The following is a 14,100-nucleotide window of genomic DNA, read 5'->3' on the forward strand; positions in this document are numbered from 1 at the left end:
AGTTGAATAAATCTCATATGAGTTATGAAGAAGAAGCTATCCCACTTTGTATTCAGATGATTCCAGATTAGCCTGTTCGGACATATGGCAATATCTTCATAATTCTTATCAAACCAGGAGAAACCAAGATGTAAGAAGCTTGATTTGAAACAATTAATCAGTATATAATGACCAGGAAGTTGAATAAATCTCATAAGAGTTATGAAGAAGAAGCTATCCCACTTTCTATTCATATGATTCCAGATTAGCCTGTTCGGACATATGGTAATATCTTCATGATTCATATCAAACCAGGATGAACCAAGATGTAACAAGCTTGATTTGAAACCATTAATCAGTGTAGAATGACCAGGAAGTCGAATAAATCTCATATGAGTTATGAGGCCTCAACCGAATTTGAGCGAGCTGATAAGGGCTCAGCTAAGTCTCCCGAGGGCCGATCCTCCGCGCTTGGCGGCGCCAGTTGTCGAGAGCCCCCCACCGGTTGTCTCGAGGGACGGATCCCCGGCTCATGGTGAAGACTCTCGGACTGAGGGCCCAGCCGCAGATGTTCGGCAGGCCGCTGAGGTTCCTGAGGATGCTCCGGTGATAACTCCCGGTCCTTTGAAGAAAAAGGGAAAAAAGAGATCCCGGCGCGATTCTTCGGCTGAAGGGGATCAAGAGGATGAGCATGTCGATCATCCGGAGACCGAGGGCCCTCCTAAGAAGAAGAAGAAAAAAGGAACCAAAGCTGGCGAAGGGCCGCTTTCGCAGGAGAGGACCGGATCTCGGGAGGGTGACAGTGAGGATGTGGTTGCCGATCCTTCAGGAGGGGCAGAAGACGATTCTCCCGAGGCGCAGCTATTACTGAACAGGAAAAAGAAGAAGGCGGGCCCTAGTGAGGGAGATGTTCAAAGCGAGGATCCGCCAGCTCTAGCCTCTACGACGGCCCCGATTCAGCCATCTACTTCTAAGGCTCCAGCTGTGCGAAACTCCGCCCCGCCTTCCGTCCCGAGAAGAGGTCCTCCGGAGTTCCCAGATAAGGTGCGCTTTGAGTACGACGGGATGACCCCCCTCATCTATGCTCCGGACAAATGCGCGGAGTTGATGAGTCAGATTAACGGTGGTCCCCGCCCATTGCTTCTGAGCGATCTTATCTTCAAGAAGGAGTATACTGATGCTGCTCAAGCCAAGCTTCGGGTAACGATTCTCTTTTTCCTTTGATTCTAGTTGGAAGTATTTTTGTCGAAGTGTTAATCATGATTTTGATTTCTCGTCTTGCAGGGTGACGGGAGCATGAACTTCGTCGTAGAGTTGTACGATACCGAGCTCAAGACGACCCGCACCAAGTTACGGCGCTCCGAGAAATTGGTGGCGGCCAAAGATGCCTTTATTAGGAGGAAGAAGGCCGAGTGGACGGCGGAAACTGACAAGCTCAAGGAGAAGGCGTCCCGCGCGATCTCTCGCCGAAAGGACCAAAAGGAGAAGTTGGCTTCTACAGAAGCCGCATTGGGTGCTTCTCAAGAGACCGTGGGGATCCTGGAGACCGAGATAGCCCTGATGAAGGAGAAGGAAGAAGTGGCTGAGAAGGATCAGGCAAAGGTCATCGAGCAGCACCAAAAGAAGATTGAGCAGCAGGCGAAAGAGATCGAGCGACTGAAGCGTTCTCGGGTCTTCGAGGTGACGCAGGAGAGGATTCGCGTTCAGACCGAGATGATCGCCAAATGCAACAGGCGTTTCCGCAACATAATGGACCGGGAGAAGCGCCGCGGACCTTTTGATGACGCAAATGCCATGTATAATCAGGCGTTTGGAACGAGGTCTTGCCTTGAGGTTCTGCTGGAAGCGGGCCGCGACATCCCGCAGGACACCATTGACATGTTTGCGGATCGGGAAAAAGAGTACGATCAGGCGGCTAAGGAGCTCAAAGTGGGAGATATCCCAGAAAGCGACCTTACTCTCTCTCCGCTCGTGTTACCCTCTCAGTTTGTTGACGAGAGGATGCTGGCTGGCCTTAACACCTTCGGGTCCAACACCAGCCTGATCGATCCGAATGACGCGGCTGCTCTTTCGGGTTCGATTGCTGAAGGTTATGGGCAACGGGAGTTCGGCGAAGATCCTTCGCGAACGATGGTATCGACTGACTATCCCGCCGGTGCTCTAACTTCCGGCGATCGACCCCTGGAGAAAGTGCCTTCGGAGATAGAGCCAATTTCGGATGCGGCTAGGGAGGGATCTCCGATTCTCCTCGTGTCAGACACTTCCGCTGAGGATCAGGGAGATGACCAAGACGAGGAAGAGGCCGAGGAATCGAGGGAGCAAGTCGAAGATGGGGAGCGCGGGTCCGGAGAGCAGAGAACTGAGGCGCAAAGGCCCGAGGAGCAGGAACCGGCCGCCGAGGAAGAGGATCTTGCTAAGGATTGATCCGCTTTCCTTCTCCTCTCTTTTATTATTTCTGTCGTGCTACCTTTTGTCTGTGCCTTGTAAGGCTTTGCCTTTAAAAACTTTGTAGTACTTTATCGTTTTGCCTGTCGTTTGGTTCAACTTTTGGGCAAACGATGATTTTCTTTTAGGAATTGTTCGATCCCAACTTTTGAAGGATGTTTGCTATTGTTTTAATCTTTATCATTTCTTCTTTCGAGAACGAAAAGATGAGTGTGGACTCTTTCAAACTTAGAGAAAATTTCAGACATTGACGGTTCTATTGATTTCGAAGTAATTTCAAAGTTTTTGGTTGGCCAGACCGTTGCTTTACAAATCACGAAATAATAGGGTCATTGCCTCGGGCACGCCGACTAATGGTAGCGACGCGACCATGTTCCCGCGAATATGTGTCTGATCAGGACGTATTCGTTGACGGGGCGAGTATCGTTGCACGTTTGCGAGGGGACGGGGCCGAGCTCGCGCGTAGATATCGCTATGAGGGGACGTGATACACCCTACTGATCACTCGTCCGGTATGAAGAGATATGAACTCCGAAGAGAACTGATGGATTGTTTGACGACACAATGGGTTGCGGAAGGACCCAATGATACTGCCGGGGTGCTTGATTGTTGCCTGATATGACTCACAGGTCCAACAAGGAAGCAAACTCAATCAGTTGCCGGATATGACACACCGGTCCAACTAGAAAGAGGCGTTCGTTTGGAGCTAACCACACCAAAGAAACTAAAGTGTTCTTGACAAAGAACAGAGAGTAAAAACTCAAATAAAAAGAAGAATTTCGTTGATGATGTTGCAATGAAATGGGACTACATTATATAGAGTTTTGAGTCAAAGAGAAATAAAGAAAAGTGCAGAAAACAAGGCATAGAAAACATAAATTTGACTAAGACTAGTCAAAGTGTGGAAAACAAGGGAAGACTGGTCAAAGCACGGTCTCAGATGTTGACTGGTCCAGATACATCAGAGAGTCTAGGTGCGTCCGTGATGATCGGTTCCATCGCAGTAAGGAGAAGGACATACGACGGACTGCCCGCGTGGGTGATCATCGAACCATCATGAACGGATGAAGACTTCACTTGACCCAAATCTTCGGAGAGCTTAAGAATCCTTGCCTTAGACAGATTGGAGTCATCAAATCCCATGAAAGAATCAAACTGGTCGATCAGATCAAGAGCATGTCCGTCCATGTGCGCGGTACGGACCAAACGGGCCAAAAGAGATAGGCTGTGGCCTGAATCGGGTTCCTCTCGATCAAAGTGAGTTCTGGCTTGACTGTTGGTCTTAGAGTGGCGAGTAGGACGGGAGAGAAGGCGTGTGGGTTGATCAGTTTGGTCATCTGGTCGTGGATCCAGCCTAAGGTCCTTCCCGGGAGTACGCGGGTCGATCCGGTACACTGCTCGGTCTGTCTGTCTGGTGCGGCCGGATGGATGAACCTCGACTGAGCTGATCTGGTCGTCCTGATCTCCATTCTGGGGCTGTGTCACGTCCTGGTCTACGTCCTGAGGTGCATCAGGACGGGTCTTCGTGTTGTGGGATACTCTTCTCGGGGAAGGGTTGATTTTGTTTTTTGTTATAGCTGGACCGGTTAAGGCTGCCTACGTACCTCGAGTGAGGATCAAGCCATTCGTAGTTCGGGTTTTGTGAGTAAGAGTGACCGTGAAGTGCACTTACTCGGTTGCACGAGCAAGAGTGATCGAAGGATGCACTTGCTCGGGTTTTTTTTTTTTTTTTTTTTTTTTAATCTGCAATCGCCTTACGAGTAGAAGCGTCGTAGATGCATGGAGTTCCAGGCGCGAGGTACCGCGTCGCCACGGGAAGTCTCGAGTCGGAAGACTCTGGGGCGGATGACTTGTGTAATCTTGTAGGGGCCTTCCCAATTGGCGCCTAACTTGCCGGCCTTCCACTCTTTGGTGTTTTCGAACACTTTGCGCAAGACGAGGTCTCCGAGTTCGAGAGGTCGGGATCGAACCTTCTTATTGTAGTAGCTCTCGATCTGATTCTGGTAATTTTGGATACGGAGGAGCGCTTGGTCGCGTCGTTCCTCTATATTATCCAGAGCGTCTAGGAGCATGTCTCGGTTGATTTCGTCGTGAAGGGGCATCTTTGAACGTCGTAAGCTGGTGACGTTTACCTCGGCTGGTGCCATTGCCTCGACTCCGTATGCCAGCGAAAAGGGGGTAGCTTGCGTTGCTCCCCGAGGTGTAGTACGGTGAGACCACAGAACGCCGTCCAATTCGTCGGCCCAGCATCCTTTCTTCAAGTCGAGTCGTTTTTTCAGACCGTCTATGACAGTTTTGTTTGTTGACTCGCCTTGTCCGTTGCACTGCGGGTACCTCGGCGTTGAGGTGTTGAGACGGATTCTCCACTTCTCACAAAATTCGCGGAAGTTGTGCGAGATAAATTGGGACCCATTGTTGGTGACATTTCATAAGGGAGTCCGTGACGGCAAATGATGTTCTTCCAGACAAATTTTTGCACTTCTTTGTCTGTGACGTTCGCGTATGCCTCTGCTTCCACCCACTTTGTGAAATAGTCGGTTAAGACGAGGATGAAGCGCTTTTGGCGGGAGGTCGGCAACGGGCCGATGATGTTCATTCCCCACCGCATGAAGGGATATGGTGCGGTCATGGTACGGAGGAGCTCGGTCGGACTGTGGATCGTACAAGCGTGGCGTTGGCATTTGTCGCAGTGGCGAACGTAGGAGTCGCAGTCTGTGTTCATCAACGGCTAGTAGAAACCGAGGTTCTTGATCTTCAAAGCGAGGGCTCGGCCTCCTGAGTGATTACCTGCTGCGCCTTCATGAGTTTCTGCCATAACGAGCCTCGTTTGTTCGCCATGGATAAATTTGAGGAGAACTTTAGTGGCGGTCCATCGGTGGAGCTCTCCTTCGGTGACGACGTAATGCACGCTGCGTCGCTTTAATCGCCTTGCTTCCCATTTATCCGCGGGCAATGTCCCATGGGCGAGGAAATTAATGAACTCGAGACGCCAGTCGGTCGTTTGATCGTCGTCGGTCGTCGCAGGGGAATCGTCGATGGGGGGTGTTGCTTCGGTGACCGAAGCGACTGTTCCCCCTTCTTGGTCAATGCTCGGTCTTTCGATGCGGTGGATCGGAATCGTCCGCTTTACTTGATCGTGAAGTTTGCTACCGAGGGCAGCAAGAGCGTCGGCGCAGATGTTCTCCCCACGGGGAACTTTGGTTAGTTCGAAGAACTCGAAACCTTTGGCTATATCTTGGACGATGCGGAGGTATGCATCCATCCGGTCATTTCGTACGTCATAGTCTGCGTGGTATTGACTTACGACGAGCTGGGAGTCGCAATACGCGCTTAGCTGTTTAACTTTGACGGCTTGGGCGAGACGGAGTCCCGCGATGAGAGACTCATACTCCGCCTCGTTGTTGGAAGCGGTGAAATCGAAGGTGAAGGATGTCGGATCAGTTCTCCGGTTGGCGACTGCAGCTGGACGCCTGCGCCCGATCCTTTGTTCGTTGAGGAGCCGTCCACGTGCAATATCCAGTTGTTACTTGGTAGGATGAGATCCTGTTCGAGCTCCGGTGTGAGCTCGATGAGGAAATCAGCGAGGACTTGCGACTTGGCTGCTGTGCGGTTTTTGTACGTTATGTCGTGAGCACTTAGCTCCATTGCCCATTTAGTCAGCCGTCCTGACTGATTTGTATTCTGCATCACCGTCCGAAGAGGCTGGTTGGAGAGGACCTCGATACTGTGTGACTGGAAGTAGGGGCGAAGTTTACGAGCCGAGGTAACGACAGCAAGAGCCATTTTTTCCAGAGTTGGGTAGCGGGTTTCCGCTTCGGTCATGCGTTTGCTGATGTAGAAGATGGGTTTCAGTTTGCCTCGGTCTTCTCGGATGAGGACACCGCTAACTGCCGAGGAAGTGACTGCGATGTAAAGGGATAAGATATCACCGACTTCTGGTTTTGCGAGGACCGGAGGCGTTGTGAGGTAGTGCTTGAGCTGAGTGAAGGCCTCCTCGCACTTATCGTCCCAGACGAATCGTCTGTTTCCTCGCAACAACTCATAGAATGGAAGGCACTTGTCGGTTGATCGAGAGATGAACCTGTTGAGGGCTGCGATTCTGCCTGTCAAATGATGTACCTCTCTACTGTTCTTCGGACTGGGAAGATCGAGGATTGCTGATATCTGCTTGGGGTTGGCTTCGATGCCTCGCTGGGTCACTATGTATCCCAGGAATTCGCCCGAGGTGACGCCGAATGTGCATTTGGCCGGGTTGAGTTTCATCCCATACTCGTTCAACGTCTTGAAACAATCGCGTAGATGGTCGAGGTGATCGTTCGCGTGAAGCGATTTGACTAGCATGTCATCGATGTATACTTCCATGGTGTTACCCAGTCTGTCAGCAAACATCTTATTGACGAGGCGCTGGTAAGTCGCTCCAGCGTTTTTCAGTCCGAAAGGCATGACCTTATAGCAGTAGGTTCCCCGGTCAGTGATGAAAGCTGTCTTCTCTCGGTCGTCGGGGTGCATCATTATTTGATTATACCCCGAGAAGGCGTCCATGAAGGGAAGCAGTTCATTGCCTGCTGTTGACTCGACCAGTCGATCGATATGGGGGAGTGGGTAGCTGTCTTTCGGGCATGCCTTGTTGAGATCAGTAAAATCGACGCAGACGCGCCACTTCCCGTTTTTCTTTTTGACGACAACCGGATTTGCCAACCACTCGGGGTATCGAACCTCGGTGATGGATCCTGCTGCGAGTAATCGGTCTACCTCCTCGTTGACTGCTTTCGATCGGTCGGGTCCAAGTTTCCGCCTTTTCTGCCGGATTGGTTTGAAAGTGGGGTCGACATTCAACTCGTGTGAGGTTATAGTTGGGTCGATTCCCTTCATGTCTGCTGCGGACCAGGCGAACGTTGAGGAGTTCTCTCGGAGGAAGGAGGTGATCTGGGTTTGCATTTCATCCGAGAGAAAGGCGCCGATTCGTATGACCTTTGTCGGGTCGTTTACGTCAAGCGGGACCTCGCGGATTTCTTCTTTCTGAGGGTATACTTTATGGATGGGTTTGGAGACGGAGTGATAGACCCAAAAATCGGGAGGATGGCTTTGGCCGGGTGTTGGATATGAACCGAGAAGGCGAAGGCACTTCTGGAACTGGGATGGAATGAATGGATCGTCAAGAGGTGCGGAATGACTCTTGATATACCAATGATCTAAGGCTAACCACCAAAGAACGGGTGTAGTACGTTGGCTAACCACCAAATAACACACAAAGATGATTGGCTGACCACCAAATCAACAAGCCGGTTCAAACCGATGAACTAGCTAAAGAACTCTCTCTCACTCAAAGAAGAAGAACAAAAATAAACAACCAAATTGATCTGCCTTTATTCATGAAAGTGACTACATATTTATACTAGATGTAGTCAAAGAGAAACATAAATATTGTGTGGAAAAAGATGTCTAGAAAATACAACATTTGACTAAATAATTATTAGAGAGTCAAAGTTGTAGAAATTGATGTAGTCTTAGTCAAGGTTGCGGAAAATGATGAAGTCTGGTCAAGATTGTGGATTCTGATGTAGACTGGTCAAGATTCGTCCAAGCGTCCAGGTTCATCCATGATGATCGGGTCCATCGTGTAAGGACAAGGACGCACGCGGGCTGGTCGGGCTGGTTGGTCGGGTGATCTTCATGAACTGATGGTGAAACCTCGGTTTGGTCGAGCTGGTTGACAAGATCGCCATTTTGGTTCGTGTCCATGAACAAAAAGAACGGTGCTCGATTTTGGTTCTATCATACTCTCCCTCTTCAAAAAGATTTGTCCTCAAATCTGGAACATTAAAAGGAAAAGGGGTATAAGCACAAGAATCATAATCAATACATTGCTCACCTTGGGTTTGGTCCGGCTCTTGAATGGACGAAGATTCTTCTTGGTTTGTTTGATGACCATGGTTTTGCTCTCCATCTGACCCTTCATCCGGTTCATGTGGGTACTCATCGAAAATTGGCAATGGATCTGAAAGTCCTTCTTTTTCTTGCTCGGTTTCAACTTCCTTTTCTGGCTCGTTTTCAACGTTCTTCAAGGTCACCAACGGTTTCTGTTTTTGGCACTTGTTAGCATAATGGCCGACCTTATGGCATTTGAAACACCTGGTAGAAAGAGCCTTGCTTGTGGGTTTCACAGCTTTGCTTTTATCAAAAGAATTATCATTAGTTTTCAAATCAGAATTTGAAAGATAAGAAGACTTACATTGCTTTTTTGGTGCTGAAGAAGTGTTGGTGTTTTCCTTCCTTTTGAGTTGTCGGACAGCATGAATCGCCTTATGCAACATCTTCTCCAAACTGGCATAAGTCTGAATCTTATTCTGATCAAACACATCACGGCTGCTTCTCTTGGTTTTGGTGAAGGGACGATCACCACTTCTGACCCACTTCTCATCATCGGACCTGTTTTGTCTCTTCCTTTTCTGCACAAAATCAAACCTATTAGCAGCAAACTGTTTCTTTTCAAAAATCAATTGCTCCTTTTCAAAAACAGTTTTAAAAGGAAAGTAGACATCTTGTTGTGGTTTTGATTTCTTGAGAAGTCCAAACATCCTGAAAACACTTAACAACCAAGTTAGCACATAAAAAATCCTCACACTCTCAAAGTGTTTAGCTCACGATTTTTAGGTGATCACTCAGAGTTCTTTTACTGTTTCAAAGGATGATAGGCAGTCAAAATTTCAGCAATCAAAAACCCAAAACAAACTTTGTGGAAAAAGAAAAGAAATGAAGATGAAGAGATTTTTTTTTGTGTGGATCCGCCTTAACTGTCCTAAGGCCGGATTTCTCCTCGGCCAGCAGGCTTTCTCTTCCACCACTCCCCCTGGATTTCTCTTCAGAAGTGATTCAAACCAAGACTTTTACTTTTTCGCTTTTTTTATCGATTTTTTTTTCTTTTTTTTTTTTTTTTTTTTTTATATGGCGATCACAAGGGAGTAAAGGAACAGCCCGGATCCAAAAAGAAATAAGAACAGAAAATGATGAAGAGATGAGAAGGTGAAAAGAAGATAGAAAACAAACCAGCCAAAGTGGCTCTGATACCAAATGATAGACCCAAAAATCGGGAGGATGGCTTTGGCCGGGTGTTGGATATGAACCGAGAAGGCGAAGGCACTTCTGGAACTGGGATGGAATGAATGGATCGTCAAGAGGTGCGGAATGACTCTTGATATACCAATGATCTAAGGCTAACCACCAAAGAACGGGTGTAGTGCGTTGGCTAACCACCAAATAACACACAAAGATGATTGGCTGACCACCAAATCAACAAGCCGGTTCAAACCGATGAACTAGCTAAAGAACTCTCTCTCACTCAAAGAAGAAGAACAAAAATAAACAACCAAATTGATCTGCCTTTATTCATGAAAGTGACTACATATTTATACTAGATGTAGTCAAAGAGAAACATAAATAATGTGTGGAAAAAGATGTCTAGAAAATACAACATTTGACTAAATAATTATTAGAGAGTCAAAGTTGTAGAAATTGATGTAGTCTTAGTCAAGGTTGCGGAAAATGATGAAGTCTGGTCAAGATTGTGGATTCTGATGTAGACTGGTCAAGATTCGTCCAAGCGTCCAGGTTCATCCATGATGATCGGGTCCATCGTGTAAGGACAAGGACGCACGCGGGCTGGTCTGGCTGGTTGGTCGGGTGATCTTCATGAACTGATGGTGAAACCTCGGTTTGGTCGAGCTGGTTGACAAGATCGCCATTTTGGTTCGTGTCCATGAACAAAAAGAACGGTGCTCGATTTTGGTTCTATCACGGAGTTGATGAGGGATACAGACTGCTGGAGTTTCACCGTTGCAATGAGTATTTCTCTCGCGGCCTGCTGGTCTCCACGGATGGTTTGTGTACTGCCGTCCTTTCCCGGGAACTTGACACACTGGTGGTAGGATGACGGAATGGCTCTCATTGCATGGAGCCAGGGGGTGCCAAGGATCGCGTTATACGGTGCTCTGGCTTGTATAACGGAGAACTTCACCGTGCGAACGATATCTCCTGCATAGACGGGGAGGCGTATCGTGCTGAGCATCTGCTCCGAAGCCCCGTTAAATCCAGTAAGGGTGCGAGAGGACGGTTTCATGTTTTGTAGATCGACGCCCATCTTATCCAACGTGTGGCGGATGATGAGATCGACCGAGCTTCCGGTGTCGATCAAGACTTTGGTGACTTGGCATTCTCCGATTCCGATGTCAACGAGGAGTGGATCGTTGTGACGCATATGGACGCCCCGTGTGTCGGTGTTGGAAAATGTTATATGATGGTCGTCTCCGGCAGACGAAGGCCAACGTTTGGAGGTGACGGCTTGTCGCCTGTAGTCTTTGACTGCTCTGACGGAGTCTTCGCAGAGGGGGGATCCTCCCATGATTACGCTGATCCGGGGGAAGCGACTTCTGCGTCGGGATTCGATTTGTTCGCGGAGATCGCTAGTCCCGATGTCGTCTGCTGTGGCAATGGAATGGCGTTCTTTCGCTTTGTCCAAGTGCCTACGCAGGTCAGATCGTTTGGAGCGGTTGAGCTTTATCCTAAGGTCGTCGACCTTAGAGTTGAGGCTATCGCGTAGGTCGGAGACTTGGAAGGGGTGATCCGGATCGATCCTTTGGGATTTGGACGCGCTATCTGTGGTACCGTAGTACGGAGCTTCGGTGGGTACGAGGATCGCTGCAGTTGCGGCTTTCCGCTTTAGCAAAGTCCGAAGGTCGGTCCCTTCTGCGTTGGTAGCGTTTACTCGGGGAGGAGTCTGCTCAGTCTGCTCGTCGTCCGAAGAGTCGCTCATTTTGGAGAGGATGACTTCTACTCGTCGACGGTTCCTCGGCTGTTCTTCGTCAGCCGATGAGTCGTCTTTATCCTGAGCGTCCTCTTCCTCTGCGTTGGCTTGAGGTTGCTTCTCTTTGGACTTCTTAGACTTCTTTTCTTTGTTTTTGCTCCAGCTCTTGCCGTTCTTGGGCTTTGGTTTAGGGGGTGGCTCGATCTCCAGCTTGCCACTTGCCACAGACGATAAGAACTGTTTGTAGAGGACATTGCACTCATTCGTGTTGTGAGTGTCGACTTTGTGGTAAGCACAGTATTTTCGGGAAGGGGGGGCGTTAGGACCCGAGGACTCGGACGGCGCCTGGCCCTTCGGATCGCTTTCGGAGGACGGGCGGTTGTAGAAGTTCCACCCTTTTTCCCGGACCACAGCAGTAGATGCAGGATCCTCTTCCTCGGCGACGGCGTATGCGAAGTTGCGCTTCGGGTTGCCGGATGAATGCTGCCTCGGCTCCTGACGGTTGTCGCCCGTTTTGGCCGAGCTTTGCTCGCGGCTGCATCTTTCGCAGCGTTCTGTCATCCGATGATTGCCTTCGTGTCCTGCGAGGGATCGCGTCGGGTGTCGTTAAAGGTCGGCTCGGAAAGTAGACTTGAGGTGAAGGGTGTTTTTCAAGGATTCGACGGCGATTTGGTCGGGGATGTCTACTTTGGAGACGACGGACTTGAACTTTTCCATGAAGTGCGGAGGCTTTGACCGTTGGCTTGGGTGAGATTCCACAGATCGGAAGCGGTCGCTTCCTCGCGAGTGAACATGATGTAGTTCTTGAGGAAGGCGGTGGAGAGATCGTGGAAACTGTTGACAGAGTTTTCTTTGAGGCCAGTGAACCAAGCTAAGGCTGTCCCTTCTAGGGTTTGCACGGCGTCTTTCTCTTCGTCGGAGAGATTTACACGGCGCATAGCGATGTTGAACGACGTGACGTGGACCGTCAGGTCAGAGAGTCTGTCGAAAGTCGGCAAGCGGAGCTTGTCCATTTTTCGGAGCCTAACCTTGGTTATTTTCTTGGAAAAAGGGGTACGGAGAGACTCGGCGAGGACGCGTTCTATCTGCGGAGCAGATGTCGTCACGTGGTGGATCTGTGAGCTGATGTCGAGGATGGACTGCTTGAGCGCCGCGAGCTTGTTGATGGTTTGGACGTCGGAGGCGTCTCCACGAGCATTGGTTGCCTGCTCCGGAGCGCGGTCTTCGGTGTCGGGAGCTTCGTCTTGAGCAGGTACGGCGCCGGCCGTCCTCTCGGTGGCGAAAAGGTGTTGCCGGTAAGCTGCCGTTGAAGCGTCGGCGTTCGCGGCAAGGGGGGCGATGAGAGCAGCGAGAGCAGTGAGCTGGTCGGTTACTGCTTTTTGGGCGGCGTCCTGTTGAGCTAGACGGGCCATGATGGTATCGATGGATGCTGGTGATGGCACCGGCAAGGGAGTCGCCGGTGTTGGGGTTGGTGTCGGCTCACGAGCATCCTGCTCTTCGCCGGAAGTGGAAACGTCGTTAGTCGATCCCATCTGATGTTGACGTTACTTCGCTTAGCCCCACGGTGGGCGCCAACTATTTGATCGGAAAACGGTTATATGCTAAAGTAGACAGATTTTGATTGTGGGTTTAGTCGAAGACGTTTTTATTCAGATGAGAAAGAGTTCAGTTGGTGTACAAAAGAGGAAACAAGCGGTAAGAAAGAGAGACCGGAGCTCGGAAGCTGACGGTCGGAAAAGTACAACGACGAGAATACAAGATGAAAACCCTAATTCTAGCTGTCAAGTGAGTGTCTCTGGTTTCGGATCCCCTCCTCATTGTCCCTTCGTCTCCTTTTATAGCTGACGTCCTCTTGATCTCATGACCTAGTCTTCGTGACCTAAACTTGATGGGCTTTTCGTCCGTGGGCCGGGCGTCGTCGTCTCAACTTAGCGGGCTTCGGGGCGCCGCTCTGTAGGAGCCGAGGTGCCATTTAAGAATCGCTCGGCCTTTGGGCCGACGGGCCGAGCTGACGCGGAGTCATTAGTGGGCCGGACTATCTGTTATTCGGCCTTGTAAGAGGATGTGAATCTTGTCCCTACAGTATGGTAATATCTTCATGATTCATATCAAACCAGGATGAACCAAGATGTAAGAAGCTTGATTTGAAACAATTAATCAGTATATAATGACCAGGAAGTTGAACAAATCTCATAGGAGTTATGAAGAAGAAGCTATCCCACTTTCTATTCAGATGATTCCAGATTAGCATGTTCAGACATATGTTAATATCTTCATGATTCATATCAAACCAGGATGAACAAAGATGTAAGAAGCTTGATTTGAAACCATTAATCAGTGTGGAATGACCAGGAAGTTGAATAAATCTCATATGAGTTATGAGGAAGAAGCTATCCCACTTTCTATTCAGATAATTCCAGATTAGTCTGTTCGGACATATAGCAATATCTTCATGATTCTTATCAAACCAGGAGGAACCAAGATGTAAGAAGCTTGATTTGAAACCATTAATCAGTGTAGAATGACCAGGAAGTTGAATAAATCTCATAGGAGTTATGAGGAAGAAGCTATCCCACTTTCTATTCAGATGATTCCAGATTAGCCTGTTCGGACATATGGCAATATCTTCATGATTCATATCAAACCAGGATGAACCAAGATGTAAGAAGCTTGATTTGAAACCATTAATCAGTATAGAATGACCAGGAAGTTGAATAAATCTCATAGGAGTTATGAAGAAGAAGCTATCCCACTTTTTATTCAGATGATTCCAGATTAGCCTGTTCGGACATATGGCAATATCTTCATGATTCATATCAAACCAGGATGAACCAAGATGTAAGAAGCTTGATTTGAAAACATTAATCAGTGTAGAA

At 48.9% G+C, this 14,100-nt stretch overlaps 2 protein-coding genes across 2 annotated transcripts; one reads left to right on the forward strand and one right to left on the reverse strand.

Annotated features, from left to right (window-relative positions):
• Nucleotides 1-378: 378 nt before the first annotated feature.
• Nucleotides 379-2,403, forward strand: LOC108832932 (uncharacterized). The gene is made up of 2 exons (XM_018606382.1): nt 379-1,179; nt 1,264-2,403. The coding sequence occupies exons 1-2, from the start codon at nt 379-381 to the stop codon at nt 2,401-2,403; spliced, it is 1,941 nt and encodes a 646-aa protein (XP_018461884.1).
• Nucleotides 2,404-4,178: 1,775 nt separating this feature from the next.
• On the reverse strand, nt 4,179-5,686 carry LOC130502257 (uncharacterized). The gene is made up of 3 exons (XM_056997036.1): nt 5,212-5,686; nt 4,904-5,136; nt 4,179-4,790 (listed from the first exon to the last, which is right to left on the reverse strand). The coding sequence occupies exons 1-3, from the start codon at nt 5,684-5,686 to the stop codon at nt 4,179-4,181; spliced, it is 1,320 nt and encodes a 439-aa protein (XP_056853016.1).
• Nucleotides 5,687-14,100: the final 8,414 nt, after the last annotated feature.

Source organism: Raphanus sativus, unplaced genomic scaffold (genome assembly GCF_000801105.2).
Source record: "Raphanus sativus cultivar WK10039 unplaced genomic scaffold, ASM80110v3 Scaffold0471, whole genome shotgun sequence".
NCBI lineage: Eukaryota > Viridiplantae > Streptophyta > Magnoliopsida > Brassicales > Brassicaceae > Raphanus > Raphanus sativus.

Excerpts from the sequence above, each read along its gene's own strand:
- LOC108832932 (XM_018606382.1), top strand. The coding sequence starts at position 379 with ATGAGGCCTCAACCGAATTTGAGCGAGCTGATAAGGGCTCAGCTAAGT. Across the intron at positions 1,180-1,263 it reads CTGCTCAAGCCAAGCTTCGG|GGTGACGGGAGCATGAACTT; the intron begins GTAACGATTCTC and ends CTCGTCTTGCAG.
- LOC130502257 (XM_056997036.1), bottom strand. The coding sequence starts at position 5,686 with ATGGATGCATACCTCCGCATCGTCCAAGATATAGCCAAAGGTTTCGAG. Across the intron at positions 5,137-5,211 it reads AACTCATGAAGGCGCAGCAG|ACTGCGACTCCTACGTTCGC; the intron begins GTAATCACTCAG and ends TGATGAACACAG. Across the intron at positions 4,791-4,903 it reads CGAACGTCACAGACAAAGAA|TGGAGAATCCGTCTCAACAC; the intron begins GTGCAAAAATTT and ends TTTTGTGAGAAG.